This window comes from Xenopus laevis, chromosome 2L, assembly GCF_017654675.1.
Source record: "Xenopus laevis strain J_2021 chromosome 2L, Xenopus_laevis_v10.1, whole genome shotgun sequence".
Lineage (NCBI taxonomy): Eukaryota > Metazoa > Chordata > Amphibia > Anura > Pipidae > Xenopus > Xenopus laevis.
The window spans coordinates 85,419,281-85,440,211 of NC_054373.1; the positions used below are offsets into that span (position 1 = coordinate 85,419,281).

General features: G+C 38.3%; 1 protein-coding gene across 4 annotated transcripts in view; it reads left to right on the top strand.

The window, feature by feature from the left end:
* LOC108708218 (disks large-associated protein 3-like) overlaps positions 1-20,931 on the top strand; it is a 210,512-nt gene that overhangs the window by 110,321 nt on the left and 79,260 nt on the right. For 3 of the 4 annotated variants that reach the window (XM_041582124.1, XM_018246690.2, XM_018246689.2), the window contains 3 exons: positions 3,442-4,497; positions 10,472-10,677; positions 15,721-15,832. In XM_041582124.1, coding sequence (XP_041438058.1) covers positions 3,499-4,497; positions 10,472-10,677; positions 15,721-15,832 — 1,317 coding nt within the window. In that variant the 5' untranslated portion in view covers positions 3,442-3,498. The remainder of the gene's footprint in view (positions 1-3,441; positions 4,498-10,471; positions 10,678-15,720; positions 15,833-20,931) is intronic. The other variant, XM_041582126.1, reaches the window with a different exon arrangement.

Here is a 20,931-nt window from a genome sequence, read left to right on the forward strand (position 1 = left end):
TCATATAACCAACAGAGGGTGCACTGTTATTCTTTCATATAACCAACAGAGGGTGCTGTGTGATATTGCAGTCACTGTTATTCTTTCATATAACCAACAGAGGGTGCACTGTTATTCTTTCATATAACCAACAGAGGGTGCTGTGTGATATTGCAGTCACTGTTATTCTTTAATATAACCAACAGAGGGTGCACTGTTATTCTTTCATACAACCAACAGATGGCGCTGTGTGATATTGCAGTCACTGTTAATCTTTCATATAACCAACAGAGGGCGCACTGTTATTCTTTCATACAACCAACAGATGGCGCTGTGTGATATTGCAGTCACTGTTATTCTTTCATATAACCAACAGATGGCGCTGTGTGATATTGCAGTCACTGTTATTCTTTCATATAACCAACAGATGGCGCTGTGTGATATTGCAGTCACTGTTATTCTTTCATATAACCAACAGAGGGCGCACTGTTATTCTTTCATATAACCAACAGAGGGCATTGTGGGATATTGCAGTCTCTCCCCAAGTGTACTGTTGGTATAGGAATGATTAAAAGTGACTGCAATCTCAGCTACTCCTGTCGGGTACCGCTGACCTGAGGTAGAATTTTTCAGCACATTTTGGATGCTGAAAAACTCGGCTTATACTCGGGTATATACGGTAAGTACACAAAATATAGCATTTTCATTTTCTGTTATGAATCAGGCCTTCAGACAATTTATTCAGACACTGGGGTGGAGAGCTTAAGGCCTTGAACACATACCTTTGCGGTACCTAGTGCTGTACTGAAGGACCCATGCCTGTTACAGTACCAAATTATCCAGTCAGAGCAGATATCAGCAGCACACCATAGATATGAACAAACGTGTGTTTTATTGCATCAAATCATTTTAAACAGGGCCCTGTTTAAAATGATTTGATGCAATAAAACACACGTTTGTTCATATCTACGGTGTGCTGCTGATATCTGTTCAGACAATTTATTGTCATAAAAGTGGCAGGTTAGAGAAGATCTTTACCAAAGAAGAGAAAGGTTATGAAGGTTAACTCATAAAGTAAAGGAGAAAGTTCAGGTGCACCTGAACCTTCAGCTTTGGTACTTATGGCATAACTTTACGCGTTTCGTATATACACAGACGCTTAATCATAGGCTACATAGCCTATGATTAAGGGGCAGATTTATTAAGGATCGAATTGAAAATTCGAATTTTCAAAATTTGTTATGGTCAAATCTGTCAAATTCAACTAGGGAATTATCCAAACATTTGAATTTGATTTTCGACATTTATCACACTATGGCCCTTTAAGAATTAGAATTAGACTTAAACCTGCCGAATTCCTGTATAACTCAACGGGAGAGGTCAAGTTAAAGGTAGTTAAAATTTGTCTGTGTTTCACATATTCGATTTTTTTTAATAAATTACCCCCCAATCGAATTTTGAGTAAAATCGAATTCATGTGAGTTAAGAAAACTCACATAAATTCGAAATTCGACCCTTGATAAATGTATCTTCCAGCGTCTGTGGAGATACGAAATGCATAAGGCTTTTCCATAAGTACACGTCTATGTGGAGAATTGGTCCTTGAATGCCTGCTCAACTGCAATATGGTTTAGGATAGAGAAGATCATCTGTTCATAGGTTTATGTCAAATATATCACTATTATAGTTATTTGAAAACAATATCCCTATGATGATCTAGAATACATCTTAATGGTAAGTAAGCTTGGTGGTATGAGTGGCCATTACTTGTACAGGATAATGATTTCGACAGGGCCACGTACTCTTATTTGATCTCACTCGATCTATCGACCCGTGCCTATTATAGACAATATACCCACAATTTAAAATATTTTAAATTCAGTTTACATTACTTCCCATATCAACTTTTTGCTTGGAGTGAGTATATTGAGATGTAACTCACAGTTTATAACTGTCTGCTTCAAAACCAGGATTCACAATTTCTATAGAAGTCAATGGGAGCTGTGCCTATTGGACCGTTTTAAATCAATTTAGACTTTGAGAGGTTTTTGGATATTTTTTCACTATGAACTGTCCAAAAAACTTTTTTTTGAGGTTTCCAAGTTACTTGTATGTTTTAGCGCATTGTTCAGTGTAATTTTTCCATTCACACTTCGTTAATTCAGATCTTTAAATAAGTTGTGGTTTCAAAAACATCTAAAACTACAAACATCTGAGTTTTGATAAATAGGTCTCTAAGGGGGGTATTTACTAAAATTCGAATTTATCACATTTTTTTTAATAAAACAAAGGTGTCCTAATTTGCCATTGATTTCTACATGACCGGGACAGGGTTTTTTTTGGATTTTTAGCAGCTTTGAGGTATAATAAATCTCTATTTCTTATAAAAATTTGAGTTTTCCCCTTTAAAAACTTGACCAGAAAAAAAGGCCCCTAAGTGTGGTGTGTGTTTGTGCAAATGAAATAGGGAAATTAGATTGAAAGCTGCGATGGGTAAGGAGATATTTCCGTTTTTTCAAAAGTCCAATGTAATATGTTAGCACCAGTGCCAGGCCAAGCACTTATTGTGCCCAAGGTAGGACGTGCCGCTCACCACCCTCCCTCCTGCTCCTCCCCTCTGCAATAAATTTCCCCACTGCACTGCTACCAGCACTGCACAACTCGTAGGAAGAGCAGGTCGGGGAAGAAGCTGGGCAAAGTATTAAGTCCTGCGCTGGTGAGGCGTTATAGAAGGGCCGGAACACAGGGTAGGCAAGCAGTAGGGACACCATCACCACTGTTCCCTAGGCACGTGCCTCTTCTGCCTACCCCTAGTTCCGGCCCTGGTCAGCACTTTAATATTGCTATTTTTGTTAAGTGCCTTTCTTAAAAAACACTTAAAGACTTAATTCTGCAAACCAATTAACAGTATTGGGCCCATTTAAACATCTGGCACCTGCACTTTTGCTAAAGTTTTTTGTTAACCAAGCAAAAAAGCATCTGTTTTTTCACCACTTGAAAGTGAAAGACATACTTATTACAACGTAATCCTTTAGCATACATTTTGCATAATGTCATAGCCTTTTTGTTGCAATATGATTCATGAAGCTGCCATGCCACAAAGAAAGCCAACATACCAATATGAGATAATGACATTAGGTGCTGTATACAATGGTTTCTTGCTTATGGCTTTTCATGATGTAACTGGAAAGCAAAATATTTCTCATTCTGTCTTTTATTTCATTTTCCTGAACCTCATTATCCCTTTAAAAAAAAGTATTTCATACCTGATTAGTTTACTACTGGGAATAATTAACTGTATTCGAAAACCGTGTTTGAAAAGCAGCAATTAGAGGATTTGAAAGTGGCTGATGTAGGTGTTTGAAACTGAGTCTTTAAATATGAAATATAAATGATATACCTTTTTCCTAGCTAATTTACGATCACTCCATTTTAATGCTCTCAATTCTCTTGCTGTTTTAGGTAATCCCAGAAAAATGGGAAGGGCAGAAAAGATGCCGCTTCTTCAGTATTAACAGGATGAAAGGATATCATGGAGAAGGCAACCAATCACAGCCTCCATGTCACTGCATCCCCGAAACACGAGAAAGAGCACTGGAGTTTTCTCATCACTGCTCTGACCTCCGCAAATCCTACCCTTGCAGCGCCTCTGAGTCTTGTTCCCTTGACCTTCACTATTACCCTTCTAGGAGTGCTGGTGTGACCTCAGACTGCCCTGGTGGTGCTCTGAGCATGCCAGAACCTCGGTCCTCCAGTGGTGGTACATACCCCAGAATGCACCACAACCCCCAGCAGTTCGACTGTGATGATTGTATGGCTGCCCTCGCGCACCCCTCCAACAAGATCAACCGCCTACCACCAACCCTTTTGGACCAGTTTGAGAAGCAGTTGCCTCTGCATCATGATGGCTTCCATACCCTCCAGTATCAGCGTACCAGCACCACAGAGCAGCGTAGTGAGAGCCCAAGTCGCATTCGTCACCTAGTGCACTCTGTTCAGAAGCTTTTTGCCAAATCCCACTCCCTGGAGACACCCTCAAAAAGGGAGTTCAATGGCACCCGGTATGAGGGGGGACGTGGTGGGGATGGCTATCAGCATTCTCAACCACGACACAGCAAGAGAAGCAAGAGCAAAGACCGCAAATCAGAATCCAAGCACCGGGCAAAAATGGCAGGGTGGTGGAGCTCTGATGACAACCTTGACAGCGACAGCAGCTTCTTGGTGTCTGCGCGTCATGCCATGGAGCATGGAGCTCCCTTTGGAGTGGACACTCCTGAAAGTGCCTTCAGAGACTTGACCTTGAAGAGTTTAAAGGGTGGAGGTGGAGATGGCAAGTGCCTGGCCTGTGCCGGAGTGTCTATGTCACTGGATGGGCAGACACTAAAGAGGAGTACATGGCACACCATGACTGTCAGCCAGGCAAGGGATGCTTATACAAGCTCAGGGGGTCACCACCAAGACAAGATGTTGATGCTTCAGGAAGGCAAGGGGAAGGAACGAGGCTATCATTACTTACAGGTATGAATTAATAGAGTTAGTGCTCATTCATACTAGAAACTTTGTTGCACTAATTATAACCCCTCTTGATATTCATTCTTTTTCAAAGCAGTACTGCAGCTGGAATAGATGGAGTTGTAGCTATAATCCATTTGCAATAAATATGGTGTTACAAAAGAATGAGAAAATTTTCACCAGCGACCACTTTGCCACACTTCGCACCACTTCGCCAGGCATAATTCACTACCAGTTCGCCAATTCACTAAAATGCGAAGTTGCCTCTCAGCAGCTGAATGCTGGCGATGTTTCGCTAGTGTTTATTCCTCAGCGTGCTGCGTCTGCATCCGACAGTCGTGTCGTATTGGATCAGTGCTGCAACACCATCCAACAATGCATTCACTTACCTTATTTCCGTCACATGCGATTTGACGCTGGTGTTTTGTTGCAGCGTGTCGGATTGCACCGAAAACGTCCATGTAGTCCTATCCCTAGATCACAGCATCAGGGTGCACAGGCCACTCCCCAGCTTACATGTCAGGGACTAGTAAGGGGCTCTCCATATAGGGTAAAAAGATCAAAACAGAATATGTTAGAACAGGGAATTCCTCATACTGGAGATGAGGAATTTTAGAAGTGGTGGTATATTTTATTTTAAAATTGCTGATGTTGATGCCATCCTAGAACCCACATTTTAGTCAAGCTTGGCTCAGAAATGAGTAGCTGGCAGCCACAGCACCAGTGACTCACTGATAAGAGTAAACCAGAAGGCGTAACTACCAGAATCAGCTCTGTTTGGTCCACTTCCAAATTTGAGTAAGTGTATCATTGTGTCTTGAAGTTTGTAAAGCTTTTAAGGAAAAGATATGATATAAAAAATCTTATCTTAGATAAGATTACTAACATACAGTAGCAACACGATCTTCCTGGTGTTTGTGTTTTAAAGGAGAAGGAAAGGCAAAACATAAGTAAAGTTCTATTGCAATTCTGGTAGAGTAATTACTTACATAGCGTAGTAATTCCTATCTCCCTGGTGTCTGGCTGTAGTAAACGTGCTCTAATGATAATGCGTCCGCAGGACTCCAGTGACGTCACTGAATTTTCCTCTAGCTTCCTCTAGGCTGCCCGAGGCAGCCTTGAGTCGCATTGAGTCGCTTCTATTCCGCATGCTACAGAGGCGCAGCTTTCCTCTCATCTACGACACACACCTGTGGTAAGGGGGAGTGTTTGTTTGGCACAACGGCATTAGCGAACAAGAGGAAAAGGAAGCCTGTAATACTTTACCAAGATGGTGGCCGCGTTTTACTGAATGAGAGCTGAACATGATGCATGATTTACTAGTTTTATATACATATAGGTAAGCTAAAACAAATGCGATTTAAGACATCTAGATGAGAACTTTTGAGTGAGGTATTTCATAGCTTTTGCCTTTCCTTCTCCTTTAATGATGTTTTCACTAGTAATTGTAGGTTTTGCAATATCTCTTAACATGCAGCTACACATCACTAGAGGGTGAATTTTCGCCTCAGAAGACTTTGCCACACTTTGCGCCACTTGGTCAGACGTTGATTTGCAGCGCATACGCTAATTTATAAAAATGTGAAGTTACGTCTTGGAATACAAACTCTGGCAAAGTTTCGCCAGTGAATCTTTGTCAGTGCGAGCATTTCATAGCGAATTTCCGCTACCATTCATTTCTGCCTAGCGAAACTTCATTAACACACTTACACTTAGGTCAATTATGTAGGTACATATAGGTCATATTTATGTCTTTATTAGAGATGTTGGTGAAAAATGCTTGAAGTGGCCACTTATTAATAAAAATTTCCAAGGAAGCAAAATAAAGACAAAAGAGATCTTCTATTGTCCTAGACATGAGCCCACCCTAAAACAAATGTGACGTGACCTTTAAAAAAAAAAAATGATATATATATTTTTTTAACAGTTACAACTTTCAAACATAATCCCACTTTAAAATATTAAAAAACACCAGTGTTTTAATTTTTTACATGACTTTTCTGCATACATGATGTCATTGACATAAGATTGAGTAGAATGTAACTTCATTCCATGTTGCCTGCCTACCCCTAATCCGGTCCCCTCTCTTCAGCAGAGTCGGCTTGCGGGTCCATTTGCGGATGCGCGTCTGCGTCCGTTCACGCGTGCACAGGTCAGTTCGCGCATGCGCGCAGCAAGTCGGCGCTGCGGCCAACCAGGTTGCCTTGGGCGGCTGGCTGGCTGGGCCCAGCTCTGGGAAATGTAATCAAAAATTCACACTTTAGTGAATTTTAGTGAGTTTATTTGTAATAATTGTTTTCCTGAGTAAAAATTCACCTAGTGAAAGGGCGCGAAACTTCATTAGCGATCTATTCTTGTGCTAGAGTATTGTCGTCTACATCTGTTAAAGTAAATTGCCGATTTTCGCTAGCAACGGCCACTTCATCCTTTAGTAAATTTGCCCCTTTGTATTTTAAATTAGTGCTGGGGTTTTTGCCTTAAGAATTTAAAGTTTAGAGCGGTATACACTAATCTAATTGTTAGGGCAGGATTTTTTATAGGGATGCACTGAATCCACTGTTTTGGAATTTGGGCGAACCCCCAAATTCTGAAAGATTCAGGGGAATACTGAACCAAATCCAAATCCTCATTTTCTTATGCAAATTAGGGACTACAAAGGAAAAAAGAGAACCTTGTGTAATATTTTTCTACTTCCTTGTTATGTGCCGAAAAGTCACTTGATTTTAAAGATTCGGATTCGGTTTGGCAAGGATTTGGACTTTTTTTTAGCAGGATTCAGCCGAATCCTGGCCGAATACCGAACTAAACCCTGGAGTCAATGAATGCCTTTTTTTTTATCATAAGCTTTAGAACAATACTGGAAAGGGAACCAGGAGAATCACCAGACTGAATCCACATTAGCAATCTCTAATCAGATCCTCACCTCAGTGGTGTAACTACCGGGGGAGTAGAAGATGCAATTGCACCAGAGCCTGCTCCCCCCCCCCCGCGGCCTGCCGGAGATCACGCTGTAGCGTGGGCGATAAGGAAAACGCAAGTCTAGAACCTCTAGAGGGGGAGGGTGCACATCCTGTGTTCGGGCCCCTGGAAGCGTTTAGTTATGCTACTGCCTCACCTAGAATGTTGCATACGTCACAGTTATGAGAATCATTCAAATGAGGACTTTACGAATAAAATGAGTACCAGAATAGGAGTAGTAAAATCTCCTGTGCAGTGGTACAGGAACCCCTTCCTAGGCAAGTGGGTTTAGTAATTAAATGAATCTATCTGTGCCCCAACTGATAACCTTTTGGTGTTACCCACGGACCATAGTTAACAAACTCTGTCTAGAATCACTTATTCCAACTTCTGCAGTCTGTAAGGCCTGTCCAAATGGCCAAAGCATTGGAATATAGCCCCCAGCTCAAAGGGCACATGTATCAGATTCAAAAAATATATTCCAAAGCATTGTATAAAAGTTAAGCTTTGGAATATATTTTTTGAATTTGATAGAATCACTTATTCTCAAACCTTCCTTGTGAATCCCCAAGGGGGAACAGCAATAAGGCTAAAATATCTTTCAGAATTAGGCATTCCCTTGCTGTTCCTTTTGTGCTTTGCAGATAGCCAAATAGCATAACATGCACTATTGTTGAATGGTGAGGACAAACTGAAAAGCACATTTACATTTTGTCACTTTATATTTTACTTCTCCATCAGTATATTGGACAGTCGTCATGTACACTCCTCACTGTTACTGTAAATTCCATGCCATTTTGAACTTGAGATATGCATTTGATCTTTGTGGGCATTTCTTGTAGCATTTCAAATGGCCCTTACTTGTTATGCATTCATATTTGCAATAAATAATATATCATTTGTGACTTGGCTTCTGACTCAGCCTGTCAGAGTTTTTGCTCCAAAGGCATACATAATGCAAATAATTTACAAGGGGGAAGTAAAAGAGCGCTGTGCTTAATGTAGAGTGATGAACAGATTTATCATTATTCAAATATAATGCAATCAATGTATATGAAATATGCAAATTCCCCTTATAAATGCAGAGTTCTATTTCACATGTAAAAAGATTGCAAAATGAAATATATTATGCAAACAATATACAATAAGACACAGACAGAAAGCTATTTAAAATTTCTCAGTTACTACTTCACTATAATGGAATACACACTTGTCTCTGGTTATAGTAATGTAATTGGGACTGTTGAAAAAAGTCTAATTTTCCTCTCTGCTGATCCAAGCTAAAGCAAACAAAAGAACTTGACTTTTTTTCTTTAAAAAAAACCCAAAAATCTACATATTTAGGCTTTAGATACAGCGTTTACTAAGAGTTTGGATTTATACAATTTTTGCTGTTAATTATGTACAAATATTAATATTTTCCCTTTATAAAATGCAAAATGTATACAGCATCATATCCATCATTCAACAGGAAATTAACATATTTGGATCCCCTTTGTTTTGAATTTCTTGTTATTTGGGTCTAAAAGGGTTTATTAGGGTTTGAAAACCATGAAATTGGACAGACATATGATAGATGCCCCTATATTGTTTAACACATCTCATTTCATTTAAAAATTCCTCTATGATTGATTTGTTGAGAAATACAGTACTCGCAAGGAAGCAGCTATGGTGGAGGTCACAATATGACTGCCAATGTACTCTTGGGAAGCCAAAACATATTATCAAAATGTTAAATGGATAGTACTTGCCTGTTGCTGCAATGTTGTGAACAAATTGTGACACAGAAAATAAAATAATAAAATGATAGTGCATAGTGCTAGTCAGAAACTTGCATGGGATCAGCTTCTGGCTTCCACAGCACTTCAAAATGATGATACAGTGTATATATATATATATATATATATATATATATATATATATATATATATATATATATTTATACAGTATATATATATATATATATATATATATATATATATATATATATATATATATGTGTCGAGATGGGTCCCTTTTTGCAGGAAATTCTTCTTCCTTCAGCAAGGTCAGTTTTTCTGCAGGATTTAACAATGCACTCTGTGGAATAAAAGACAGCTGCATTGTTTTAAAACAAAGGCTGTGTTTAAAATGGAAGGATGCAACTTCAAACATGAAATTAAATTGTATATGCAGCATATGAGCATAATGCGGAGGGCAACAGAGTATTGATTAGGATTCTCAGTGGGGGTTCTTTAATTTGCAGCGGTCTTCAGCATGCTTTGAACATGACATGCTCCCATCTAAATAATGTAGGAATAATGTATGAATAGTTAAGAGACCACTAACCCGTGTCATTTTTGGTGCACTGAAACATTTGAATTTTTCATCAGATTTATTAGTGCTCTAAACAATAGAGGCTTTTCATGGGTGGATTGGCTGACCAACAGTATATGCCAACAATGGCAGATAATCTAGGCCAGTTTGGCAAGTTGGCAGTCAGAGTGCACAGCATCTGCTCATTGGGCCAAAAACTCCTATGGTGCATTTTTTATATTGTGTGTATTTCCCACTAAAGCTGTTACCGTTTTTTTTGTCTGAAAGTGCTGATGAATTCTGTATATTTGGTTAAAAATCCTCACGGTGTTAAGTGGTTTATTGTGAGAAAGGCAGATATGACTAAGAAAGAGCACAGGCCTAGTATTGAGATCCAGTGAATTCTCGCTTCACCCACCAGCTCATGCTGAATATGCATGCAAATATCTTGTGAGCTGTTGGAAATAAATCTCTCATTTCCATTTGTGTCTATGGTCTGCGGTATAAGGAACTTGTTATCTTTTTGTGCCAAAGGAGTCTACAATACAAAGAAGAACTGAGATTTCCTTGCTGCATTTTTATTGGAGCATTTAGGTCCCACCAGTACAAAATTGGAAATAGGATGATCTTTCAAGGTCACATGCTGCATGGAAATGTTCATTTGTATGCGAGCAAAACGAAGTGTTTTGTCTTTATTAGGCTGACAGTTTCCATTTTTTGCACGCAGGTTCCACCAGATGAATGGGGGGGTTACCCATTACCAGGCAAAGAAGGAGAGATTCCCTGCAGGAGAATGAGAAGTGGCAGCTATATTAAAGCCATGGGGGATGACGACAGTGGAGACTCTGACACCAGCACCAAAATGTCGCCCAAGGGTGCTACCAGGCGGGAGAGATATCGCAGATCTTCAAGTGTCGACCACCCCAGAACCAAGTATGAGACTTATCATAGATCTCTTTCAAATTCCACCCTCCCTTCCTCGTCTTAATTACTTATTTGCTAAGACGTAAGATTTTCCTGCAACCTAGTTTCATATAGTTTGGTGATAGCTAAGGAAGAAGGCAAGTTTAATTTGAATACCCCCTGTTGAGTGGCGAATTTCTCCTTTTAAGTATGGGGTTCTTATTGTAAGGGTCTCTGTGCTGTTTAACGATGGTCTCCATGATCCCCCTGCACAGTACAAAATGAATTACCCAAACAAATTAATGCATGAGTCACAAAGATGACTCTGAGACTTTACAGTAATTGGGTCAACTTAGAAAAAAGTTTTAAAAAACATTGAAATTACAATACAGCTGCTGGAGGTCCTGAACTACACACCTGTTAATGGGAGCTTGACTTCGTTTCCAGCATATTTTTTGACTAGTTTTAATAAAGAAAAATATAACACAAGCTATAAATTCATTTTAATTATATGCAATAGACCATCTTCTTATATGCTCCACTTTATTTTATTAACTGTATCCTGTTATCATTCTGGGAAGTATCACAGATATGGGAAATGAGTGATTCTCACACATAAATACTCTGGATTCACATATTTGTCCCCACTTGCCTCAAATAACATTTTCAGATGACTCACTTTTTGCTTGAATTATAATAGAGTTCATGTATTTAAATAAAGGGAGTGTGCAAAGTGCAAAACCAGTTTCAATCAGACATTATTTTTGCACTCTGCACGCTGTCTTCTGATGTTTGCAAATTGCAGCAGGTCTCTGTCCTTTATTGCGACAGACCTGTCATTGCCCCCACAAATACTGCTGTGTATTCATGAGGAGAGCAAGGAGGAAGCATTGAGATGGGGAACAGCAGAGTATTTTAATAGAAGCAAGATGCAGACCGTAACCAGACCAGAAAAAGAAATTCTTGCTTAAGTCTATTGTACAGTATATAACCCCTAATGTGCTTTTAATTTTTTGTGGTTTTTAATTGCATTGTAGAAGCTTCAGTGTAGAAGGAATTTATTAAAATAAATGGGATATTTGATTTGCTTAGTGTTTTACCCACTACTGATAAATATTATGTACAAAAAGGCAAATTTGAGTAGAATAGGAAGAAATGCAAAATATGAAAACTGTATTAAAGTTGAATGTGTCAAAAATTCCCTCGCTCAGTGACACACATTTTTACACTGTCCAATTACACTGATTTTATAATTTGATTCTCATTAGATATATACTTCATGAGTTTTAATTGTAAATATGTGTGGTTATTCTATGCATATTAGAATAGATATGTAACACAACTGCAAAACGTGTGAATAGTGTGATACCTAACTGATTTAGCCTGTGTAGCAGTGTATTGGTTAAACAAACTACATGACTCTCCCCATATGATTTGGTAATAATTACAGAACTGTTAAACAAGTACATTTGATTTCTCATTTTTTTCCCCTGGTCCAGTGTATAAAGTAGTGCTTCACACCCATCTTATCTGCATTTTCTAGTTATTCCTTGGCAAATGTAGACTAGCACATGTGCCGCAGCATATAATCGCTGGTACACATGGTAAATCCTATGTGGTTCTTTGTTTTTATGAGGTCGTCTGAAGTTTCCTCTTAAGTCATACAAGTTGGTTTACATTTACCTTTTAGGGCAGGAAATTAATTCATTTTAACAATAAAAAAGTCAGTATAATTGCACTGAGATCATTTATTTGCTTGGTTTTACATCGTATGTAAATGCAGGATGCTGTTAGCTCCATGCAATGACTTGGCCCCAGAAAAAAAGGCTTCTATCGTATTTTTGCACTGAATGACATATAGAAAATGGCATAAATGTGTTCCTTTAATGGCTAACTATATTTAATAATATTTAATAATTATCACTATATATATATATATATATATATATATAGTAACAGCAAGATATGCAGCACTTAACAATTAACTTTGAACAAACAGGTAATATTTCTATATAGTTATCTATTGAAGGAATGACATTTATGTAATCTCTGGCAGTCTGTCCTTGAAAATCTGGTCTTCTGGGTAACTTAAATCTCTGAAACATTTAACATTGACAAAGAACAAAGCCTGGGTGTCTCCTTGATGGTGTGTAAAGACACTAAATACTTACCTAGTATACAATTGTGTCTCCACCTAGTGGAGGTTGTGCAACCAGGAAAATAAATACTATTGTACACAGGATAAATGTTAAACCTGTAAATAGTTATGTAAATAATAACAGTAATCGGATACAGGTATGGGATCCGTTATCCGGAAACCCATTGTCCAGAAAGCTCCAAATTACAAAAAAGCTGTCTCCCACAGACTCCATTTTATCCAAATAATCCAAATTTTTTAAAATGATTTCCTTTTTTTCTGTAATAATAAAACAGTATCTTGTACTTGATCCAAACTAAGATGTGATCAGTCCTTATTGAAAGCAAAGCCAGCCTATTGGATTTATTTAATATTTACATGATTCAGAAATCCCCAGGTTCCAAGCATTCTTGATAACAGGTGCCATACCTTTACCAAAATTAAACATAATATAGTGTTTTTACTTTGTATTGCCAGTTCATTAGAAATATTTCTACTACTCACTAGATGTGGCAGCTGAATTCTCTGTAGTAACATTTTCCATCAACTTTGAGAGTGCTCCTTCAAAAGATGAGTGAGCCTATTACTGAATCTTTTTCTAGGGCTCTCATTCTCTTGTGTATTCTTTAAGCTGAATGAGTCCTTCAACTGGTATCCCAATTTTATTGCTGCTTTTATATGGGTACAAACTCAGTTCATTGGCCAGAACCAATTGTTTATGTAAATATATAAGTAAACATCATGTAGCTTGTCTATCTAAAACTTCTGGTTCCCTATTACTATCAAATTCCTATCTATGTTCCCTTAATTACCTGATTTCACACCTTTTACACCCTGCTCTGTTCTCAGCTCAGTCGCAACCCATTCCCTTTGCTTACTCTACCTAATTACTCCACAGCTAAGCCACAGACCACCCTCTTGTAAAGTTTTCAATAAAAAACATATAAACTCTACTTAAGGGTTGGTTCACTTTTAAGTTGACTTTTTAGCATTTTATAGAATGGCTAATTCTAAGCAACTTTTCAATTGGTCTTCATTTTTTCTTTTTTTTTATAGTTTTTTAATAATATGTTTTCTTCTTCTGACACTTTCCTGCTTTCAAATGGGGGTTACTGACCCCATCTAAAAACAAAGGCCCTGTTATTGCTACTTTTTATTGTTCATCTTTCTCAATTGCTGAAATTGCAAACTGGAGAGCTGCTGAATAAAAAGCTAAATAACTCATAAAACAATTGCAAATAGTCTCAGAATATCACTCTCTGCATCAGTGATCCCCAGCCAGTGGCTCTTTGCTCTTAGAACCCTTGGATGTTCCTCTTAGTGGCCTTAAAACAGTTGCTTTTTATAAATGGTTTTGTAATCCCAGATGTCATCTATTGATATGGCCCTAATGACAAGATGTTACACCCACATACAGGTACAAGAATTTGTCATGGAAGGGAATCCTGAGACCTTGCAGAGAGCTGAAGGAGGCACCTGTTTAGTTTTTTAGTTCATAGTTTTAGACCTTGTTTTCACATTAGCTGTCATTTTAGTTATTGTTCTTGTTTTAGAAAATCTACTCTCAAAGCAAAAGCTACAGTATATAAATGCATGTAACCCTAGTTAAATTAAATTCCATGAGCTCATAAGTCTGGCTTCTAAGACAGAAGGAGCCCTGATCTATAAGGTTCCCTTTCTTCTCCCTCCTCACAGCCAACATTCTTCCCTATGTTAATTCCTCCACAGCTAACCTTTTCCCTGTCTTAATTTGTGAACAACTAAACCACAGCTCACCTTCTTAATCCAGCCACAGCTAAACCACAGTTCATCCTCTTCCTTATATTTATGCCTCAGCAGCTAAGCCACATCTCACCCTCTTCCCTATCTTAACTTCTCAACAGCTAAGACACAGCCCACCCTTTCCCTATATTAATTCCTTAGCAGATAAGCCACAGCCCACCCTCTATGCTATATTAATTCTTTAGCAGATAAGCCACAGCCCACCCTCTTCCTTATCTTAATTCCTCAGCAGCTAAAGGTGGCCACACATGGGCCACGATCGCATCAGCCCAATATCACCCAGTAAAGGTGGGCATATCAGGGAAAGATTCTCTTGTTTGGCGAACTCTCCAAAGAAGGGGATCTTTCTCAAATAGGCCCACCTTGAGTGGGTGATATGGATCATTATGTCAGGAATGCAGGTGGTCCATGCAAGGACCCCATCAACGAACCGATGCAGTCCTCAATCCAATGAGATTTTTAAACCTACCCAATTGATATCTGGTCGATTTACAGCCAGATATCAGTCTGTGAAGCCCGTTGGAGGGCCCCCTACATTGGCCAATAAGCTTACGACTTGGTCTGTCAGCAGCTTTTTTTCAGCCTGTGTATGGCTACCTTAAGCCACAGCCTACATTAGCCTTCATTAGGTAGTTGAGTCTCTGTCTTACCTTTTTTTCTTGTCAACAGCTGAAAAATAAGGATAGGGATATTGTAACCATATTAAGTATCACTACCTGTTAAAAGAGAATCTTTCAAGGACTGGGCATTGTTCCTGCTGGAAAGGGATTTATGGGACATAGGGTGGGGGAATATAGTTATCTGTAGAGAGTAGGTAGAGAGTGGCAAACTCTCAGACTTTGTTTAGGTTATTTCTCAAGATAAATCCCGATAGTCTTTATGTAAGTAATTGTACAACAATATACAAAAAAGGCTCAGATGAGGCTTAATGAGGTAATAGCAGACTTGTAGTGTTGGGGTGTCCACTAAATTGTACAACAATGTTCACCATATAAGTGATGTAATGTAGATACCTTACTTGGTTTTCTGTAAAGGATTAGAGGGCAAGATTTTACCTTCACAGTATATAAGATTCAGATTATGTTGATGGTTATTAGATGAAACAATGTGGCTTTGTTTGCATGTACTAGTTCCCTCTTCTCACTCTTTATTAGGTTTCCATGTAAGCGATATTCTGACTCATGTCTCTGTAACTGTCCCAGCTGCTGCACTCCACCCAAAATCCATCCTAAGGGACAGGGCTATGGTCTCTCCATCACGGGTCAGGTAAGATGCAAACATGCTTGGTTTACTTAGGAATGTTGCCTGAAGTTGGTTGGAATGCTGGCATAATGCATGAAGGCCAACATTTTGCCTGCCTAATTTGCATTTGAAAAAAGCATGGCTCTCTTAAACACAACACCAGAAAATGGCATACCTCTTTACTTAGATGAAAGAACTAATTAAAGGGACAATAATGCTTAAAAAGTAGAAGCACTTATGTAAAACAACACAGGGCCTAGTCTTTTTGCTGGCAAAGTAGAGAAAGCACATAGGTTTTAAAGGAACAGTAACACCAAAAAATTAAGATGTTTTAAAGTAATGAAAGTATCATGCAAAGTTGCTCTGCATGGGTAAAACTGATCTGTTTGCTTCAGAAACAGTACTATAGTTCATATAAACAAGGTTATAGAAAAAACTATATGGCACAGGTTAAATAGTTGATAACACCATTATGTTCTACAGCGCTTATCTGCTATTTGCTGTGTAACCTTAACCATTTCTCCTTTGAATTGCTGCCCCCATTGCTACACAGCAGCTTATTTATAGAAACAATAGTAGTGTTTGTGAAGGAAATACAGCAGTTTTACTAGTGCAGTGCAATACTGCATTATATTTTCATTACTTTAAAACACTTTCATTTTTTGATGTTACTGCTCCTTTAATGGTGTTTGCCTGGTAAGGTTACAAAGTCTATTTGCTGAAAATACTTTGTGTCTTCACTTTTTCTGAAATGTTGTTACAAACCTATTCATGCCTTGTCAAGATTCAAAACATGCTGGCAGATTTTTGAAAGATCAAACAGGGGAATCTAGAAGGATTCTCAGCCATTCATCAGAATATGTTCAGAATATGTTCAACATATATTTATGTTTATACAGGTATGGGATAAGTTATCCAAAACCCATTATCCAGTAAGCTACACATTTTGAAAAGGCCATCTCCTATAGACCCCATTTTAATCTAGTAATTCAAAATTTAAATTTTTATGATTTCCTTTTTCTCTGTACTAATAAAATAGTACCGTGTACTTAATCTCAACTAAGATGTAATTCAAGCTTCCTGGAGGCAAAACAATCCTTTTGGCTTTTATTATTGTTTAAATGCTTATTAGAAGACTTGGAGATCCAAATTTAAAAAAAAAATATCCTTCATCTGGAAAACCCCAGGTCCCGAGCATTCTGGATAGGTCCCATACCTGTATAGGTCCCATACCTGTACTATAAATCAAACAAAACATTTTCTAGTAGCAAAAGACACATAGTAGGTTTCATGCCTAGTAATTTTAAATAGCAATACTACTTACTATTGAACAATGGAAATGTTTAAATTTTAAATAGTTAATTTTTACATAAGTGCTCTTTATTTTAGAGTTATTACTGATTCTTTAAATTGTAAGCTGTCTGTAAATGGATGATTATGTTTACTGTTCAGCCCTGATAGCATGTGAATTCTGATGGCATTATGGAGAAACAGATCCTTCACTGCATCATAATACCATGCTTAGAATCTGTCTTCTCCTACTGGTTCTAATGCAGAAAGAGACTTTTACAATTCAAAGCATCTATCTATCTATCTATCTATCTATCTATCTATCTATCTATCATCTATCTATCTATCTATCTCTGGGTGTCATCACTATGGGGTGCCTTTTGTCCCAAATACATTCTGTATACAAAACTATCCCTAATACACAGTATGAATGTCTCTCAAGTATTTGTGACCATACACAGATAAATAATATACAAAAGACTTAATTCTATTAAAGAATGAGAACAAAATCTGGTTAGTGCACAAAAGGATGTCATTATATCACAAACTCTATTGTGTACATTTTAACAAGTAATCTGTCGCACAAATGTATAACCTCCATGTAACAGACGCACTTTTGTGCAACGTTACTTACAATGTATTATGTAAAAAAAACTTGGACATAATATATACAGTAATAGTGTAACTAACTAGTGCATGTCAAGCTAGATTTGAATGACAAAATAGATATTTGTGACAAAAAGCAAGATTTTATAGTACAGGATTCATTCTTTCCACAAAATGAAAGTTTTGTTCCACAAAAGAGATAAAATATCCATTCTGTGAAGCAACACTGTCAGTCGCATTCCTGAACCAATAAGAACAAAGCTTATTGCCATATAACAAACAAGATGAGAAGTTGCCAGCTCTGCTCCACATGGCTGCATCATCCCTAAGGCATAGTATCTGGCCTGCTATAGAGGGTGTTCATGATTGGAAGTTTTTACAAATGACTGATAAATATAATGCTGCACTTAAAATGATTGTAGAGAAAGAAACGTATGCAAAACATAAATATGATAATTTTAGGTGATATAGCTATTCTTATTGTAGTAACCTGCTTGTGTGGCCATTTTGGTTAAGGGAATTCCTGCTGTTTTGCCATTGTCTTATGATTCACTCCTGTTTCCCTTTTCCTGTCTAAGCTGAGAGCAATAATGGGACAGGCCAAACCTACCTGCCATGTTGTAATAAATGTACCAGAAGCAGGGGGGTAACTACAGAGGAAGTAGACCCTGCGGGTGCAGGGTTGGCCAGGAGGTATAGGGGCCCCATAAGGCCCTAATTCATGTACAATTTCAATAAATATTGGTAAAACAAGTCAACCACTAGACATTTTAGGGGCCTGAAAGACATTTCTGTCTGTGTCAGACATCTCATCTGCATTGTGGTAAAAAACATGGCAACTATAGTCATAAATGACCCATAAAGTCTGTGTAGTACAATGTGTAGCCTTGGTGATTAGGGTTAGTGATGGGCCAATAAATTCGCCAGACACAAATTCGCTGAGAATTACCACATTTCATTGCAAGCGAATTCATTTGCAGTCAAAAAATCTGCCGTCAAAAATTCCGCTGCATCAAAATTAAAAATTGGCGCTAGTAAAATTGACACACACATTAAAATTATTCAGACGCCCATTGACTTTAATGCATTTGGACCAAATAGTTGCACGTAGTAGCTCGGGTCAGAATTATTTTGACGCGAGATTTTCAAGGCACAGATTTGTCCGTCACTAATTAGGGACATTTTATAATTAATACTGTCAAATCTGAACTGTGGAGTTCCTTGCCCAGCAGCAATCCAGGTGCATGTCATACAAAAATATAATTAGAAAAACAGTATTTTACTTAGAGTGAGTTCAGAATTTTTCAACAAGACTGTGCTGCTGAACTCCATCCGCCACTCGGTCATTCAGCTGTTTTACCAGATTAATCCATATGGGAAAACTTCACTCATGAGTAGTCTCTGCTCACTAACAAACTGTTACACTGCTTTTGACAAAGCTGCCATAGTGATGAAATGGAAACTGCCAAGAAACTGCTTATAATCCTACTCATACTATACAGACCATATGTGAGTCCCCATTGTCTGGAGTGGAGAGGTTGCCAAACAAGCAGATCTTGCCCCAGTATGGCCACTGGGTGATGTTCGTCTGATCCGATTATGGGCCCTAGGGACCACTTGGTCTTTTGGCAGCTTTTATTGGCCAGTGTATGTCCATCTTTAGTCAGCCACTCCAGACACTGGGAATAGTATGATGTGTGGGCCTTATAAGCAGTTTCTTAGTCACGTGGTTAGCTGTAGTTTAACTACTACATAACTTCCATTTTATCACTAAGCCAGCTTTGTCAAAAAACAGTTTGTGAGTGAGCAGAGACTATCGAGGTGTAAATGTTTCCCATTGGATTAATCTGGTATATGTGGCTCAGTAAAGCAGCTGAGTGACCCACTGGCGGATGGAGTTCAGCAGTACAGTCTTGTTGCAAAAATGTGAACTCACACTAAGGAAAATATTATATATGTATTATGAGTGGCTGCTTATAAGACCTACACATCATACTATACAGAATATGTGTGCACATGATCAGTCCCACATCTGTGTCTAAAACTATTATGCAGTAGTTGAACTACAGCTAACTAGAGACATCTCATAAGACCTCATAAGACTATGCAGAATATGTGGCATATTTCTAGTCTACGGCTAGTGATGTAGGGGGCAGTGCAGGAGACATCAGGGGCGGGACTGATTATGTAGCAATCAGCGATTGTCATTTACTTCAGTGTCCTGTTTGGATTTACTAATTCACTTCACTCGGGCAGCCCTTCTAAAAACCGGGATGTCCGGGTGAAATCTGGACAGGTGGCAACCCTAGATCAGTCCCACATCTCTGGCTAAACCTATTATGTAGTAGTTGAACTATAGCTAAGCACATTATATATTATAAGAGAGTGCTAAAAGCTAACATGTGCAAGATTACAGCTAGGAGGAGACATCGGAGTCTAACAATCATATACAAAGCTTATTACTGACTCTGAGGGGCAGATTTTATCATTTTTGAATGAAAAAAATTCGAGTTTCGAGCTATTTTTGTGTACTTCGGCTAGGGAATAGTCCAAATTAGATTTGAATTTGAACAATTGATTATCGCAATTATCTCTTTAAAAATCGACTTCGACCATTCGCCATCTAAAATCTGCTGAATTACTGTTTTAGCCTATGGGGGACCTTCTAGAACCCATCTGGAGTCAATTGGTGGACTTTGAAAAATCTAATTTTTTTTTAGGAAAAACTTTGAATCAAATTAGATCGAATGCCTTATTCATTTGATTCATACAATTCGAATTCGCTTGAATATGGACCTATTCGATCGAAAATGGATCTATTCGGCTAAAAAAAAGACTTAATTTCGGTTGGTCTTTTTGAATTTCGAAGTTTTTCAAAATTCGACCCTTGATAAATATGCCCCTGAGAGTTTGTCAGATGTTATTGAAGGGATATTAGGCCTGTGATGGGTTAGGCTGCAAGATATAATTGTGATAAACTGGCTGGTAGTGGATTAAATGATTCTGCTGTGTTAGTTCAGGCAAAGCAGCCAGACAAGCACAGTAACTTCTGGTACATTTATTACATGGCAGGTAGGTGTGGCCTGTCCCATTATTGCTCTCAGCTTAGACAGGAACAGGGAAACAGGAACAGGAGTGAATCATAAGACAATGGCAAAACAGCAGGGATGCCCTTAACCAAACTGGCCAAACAAGCGGGTTACTACAATAAGAATAGCTATATCACC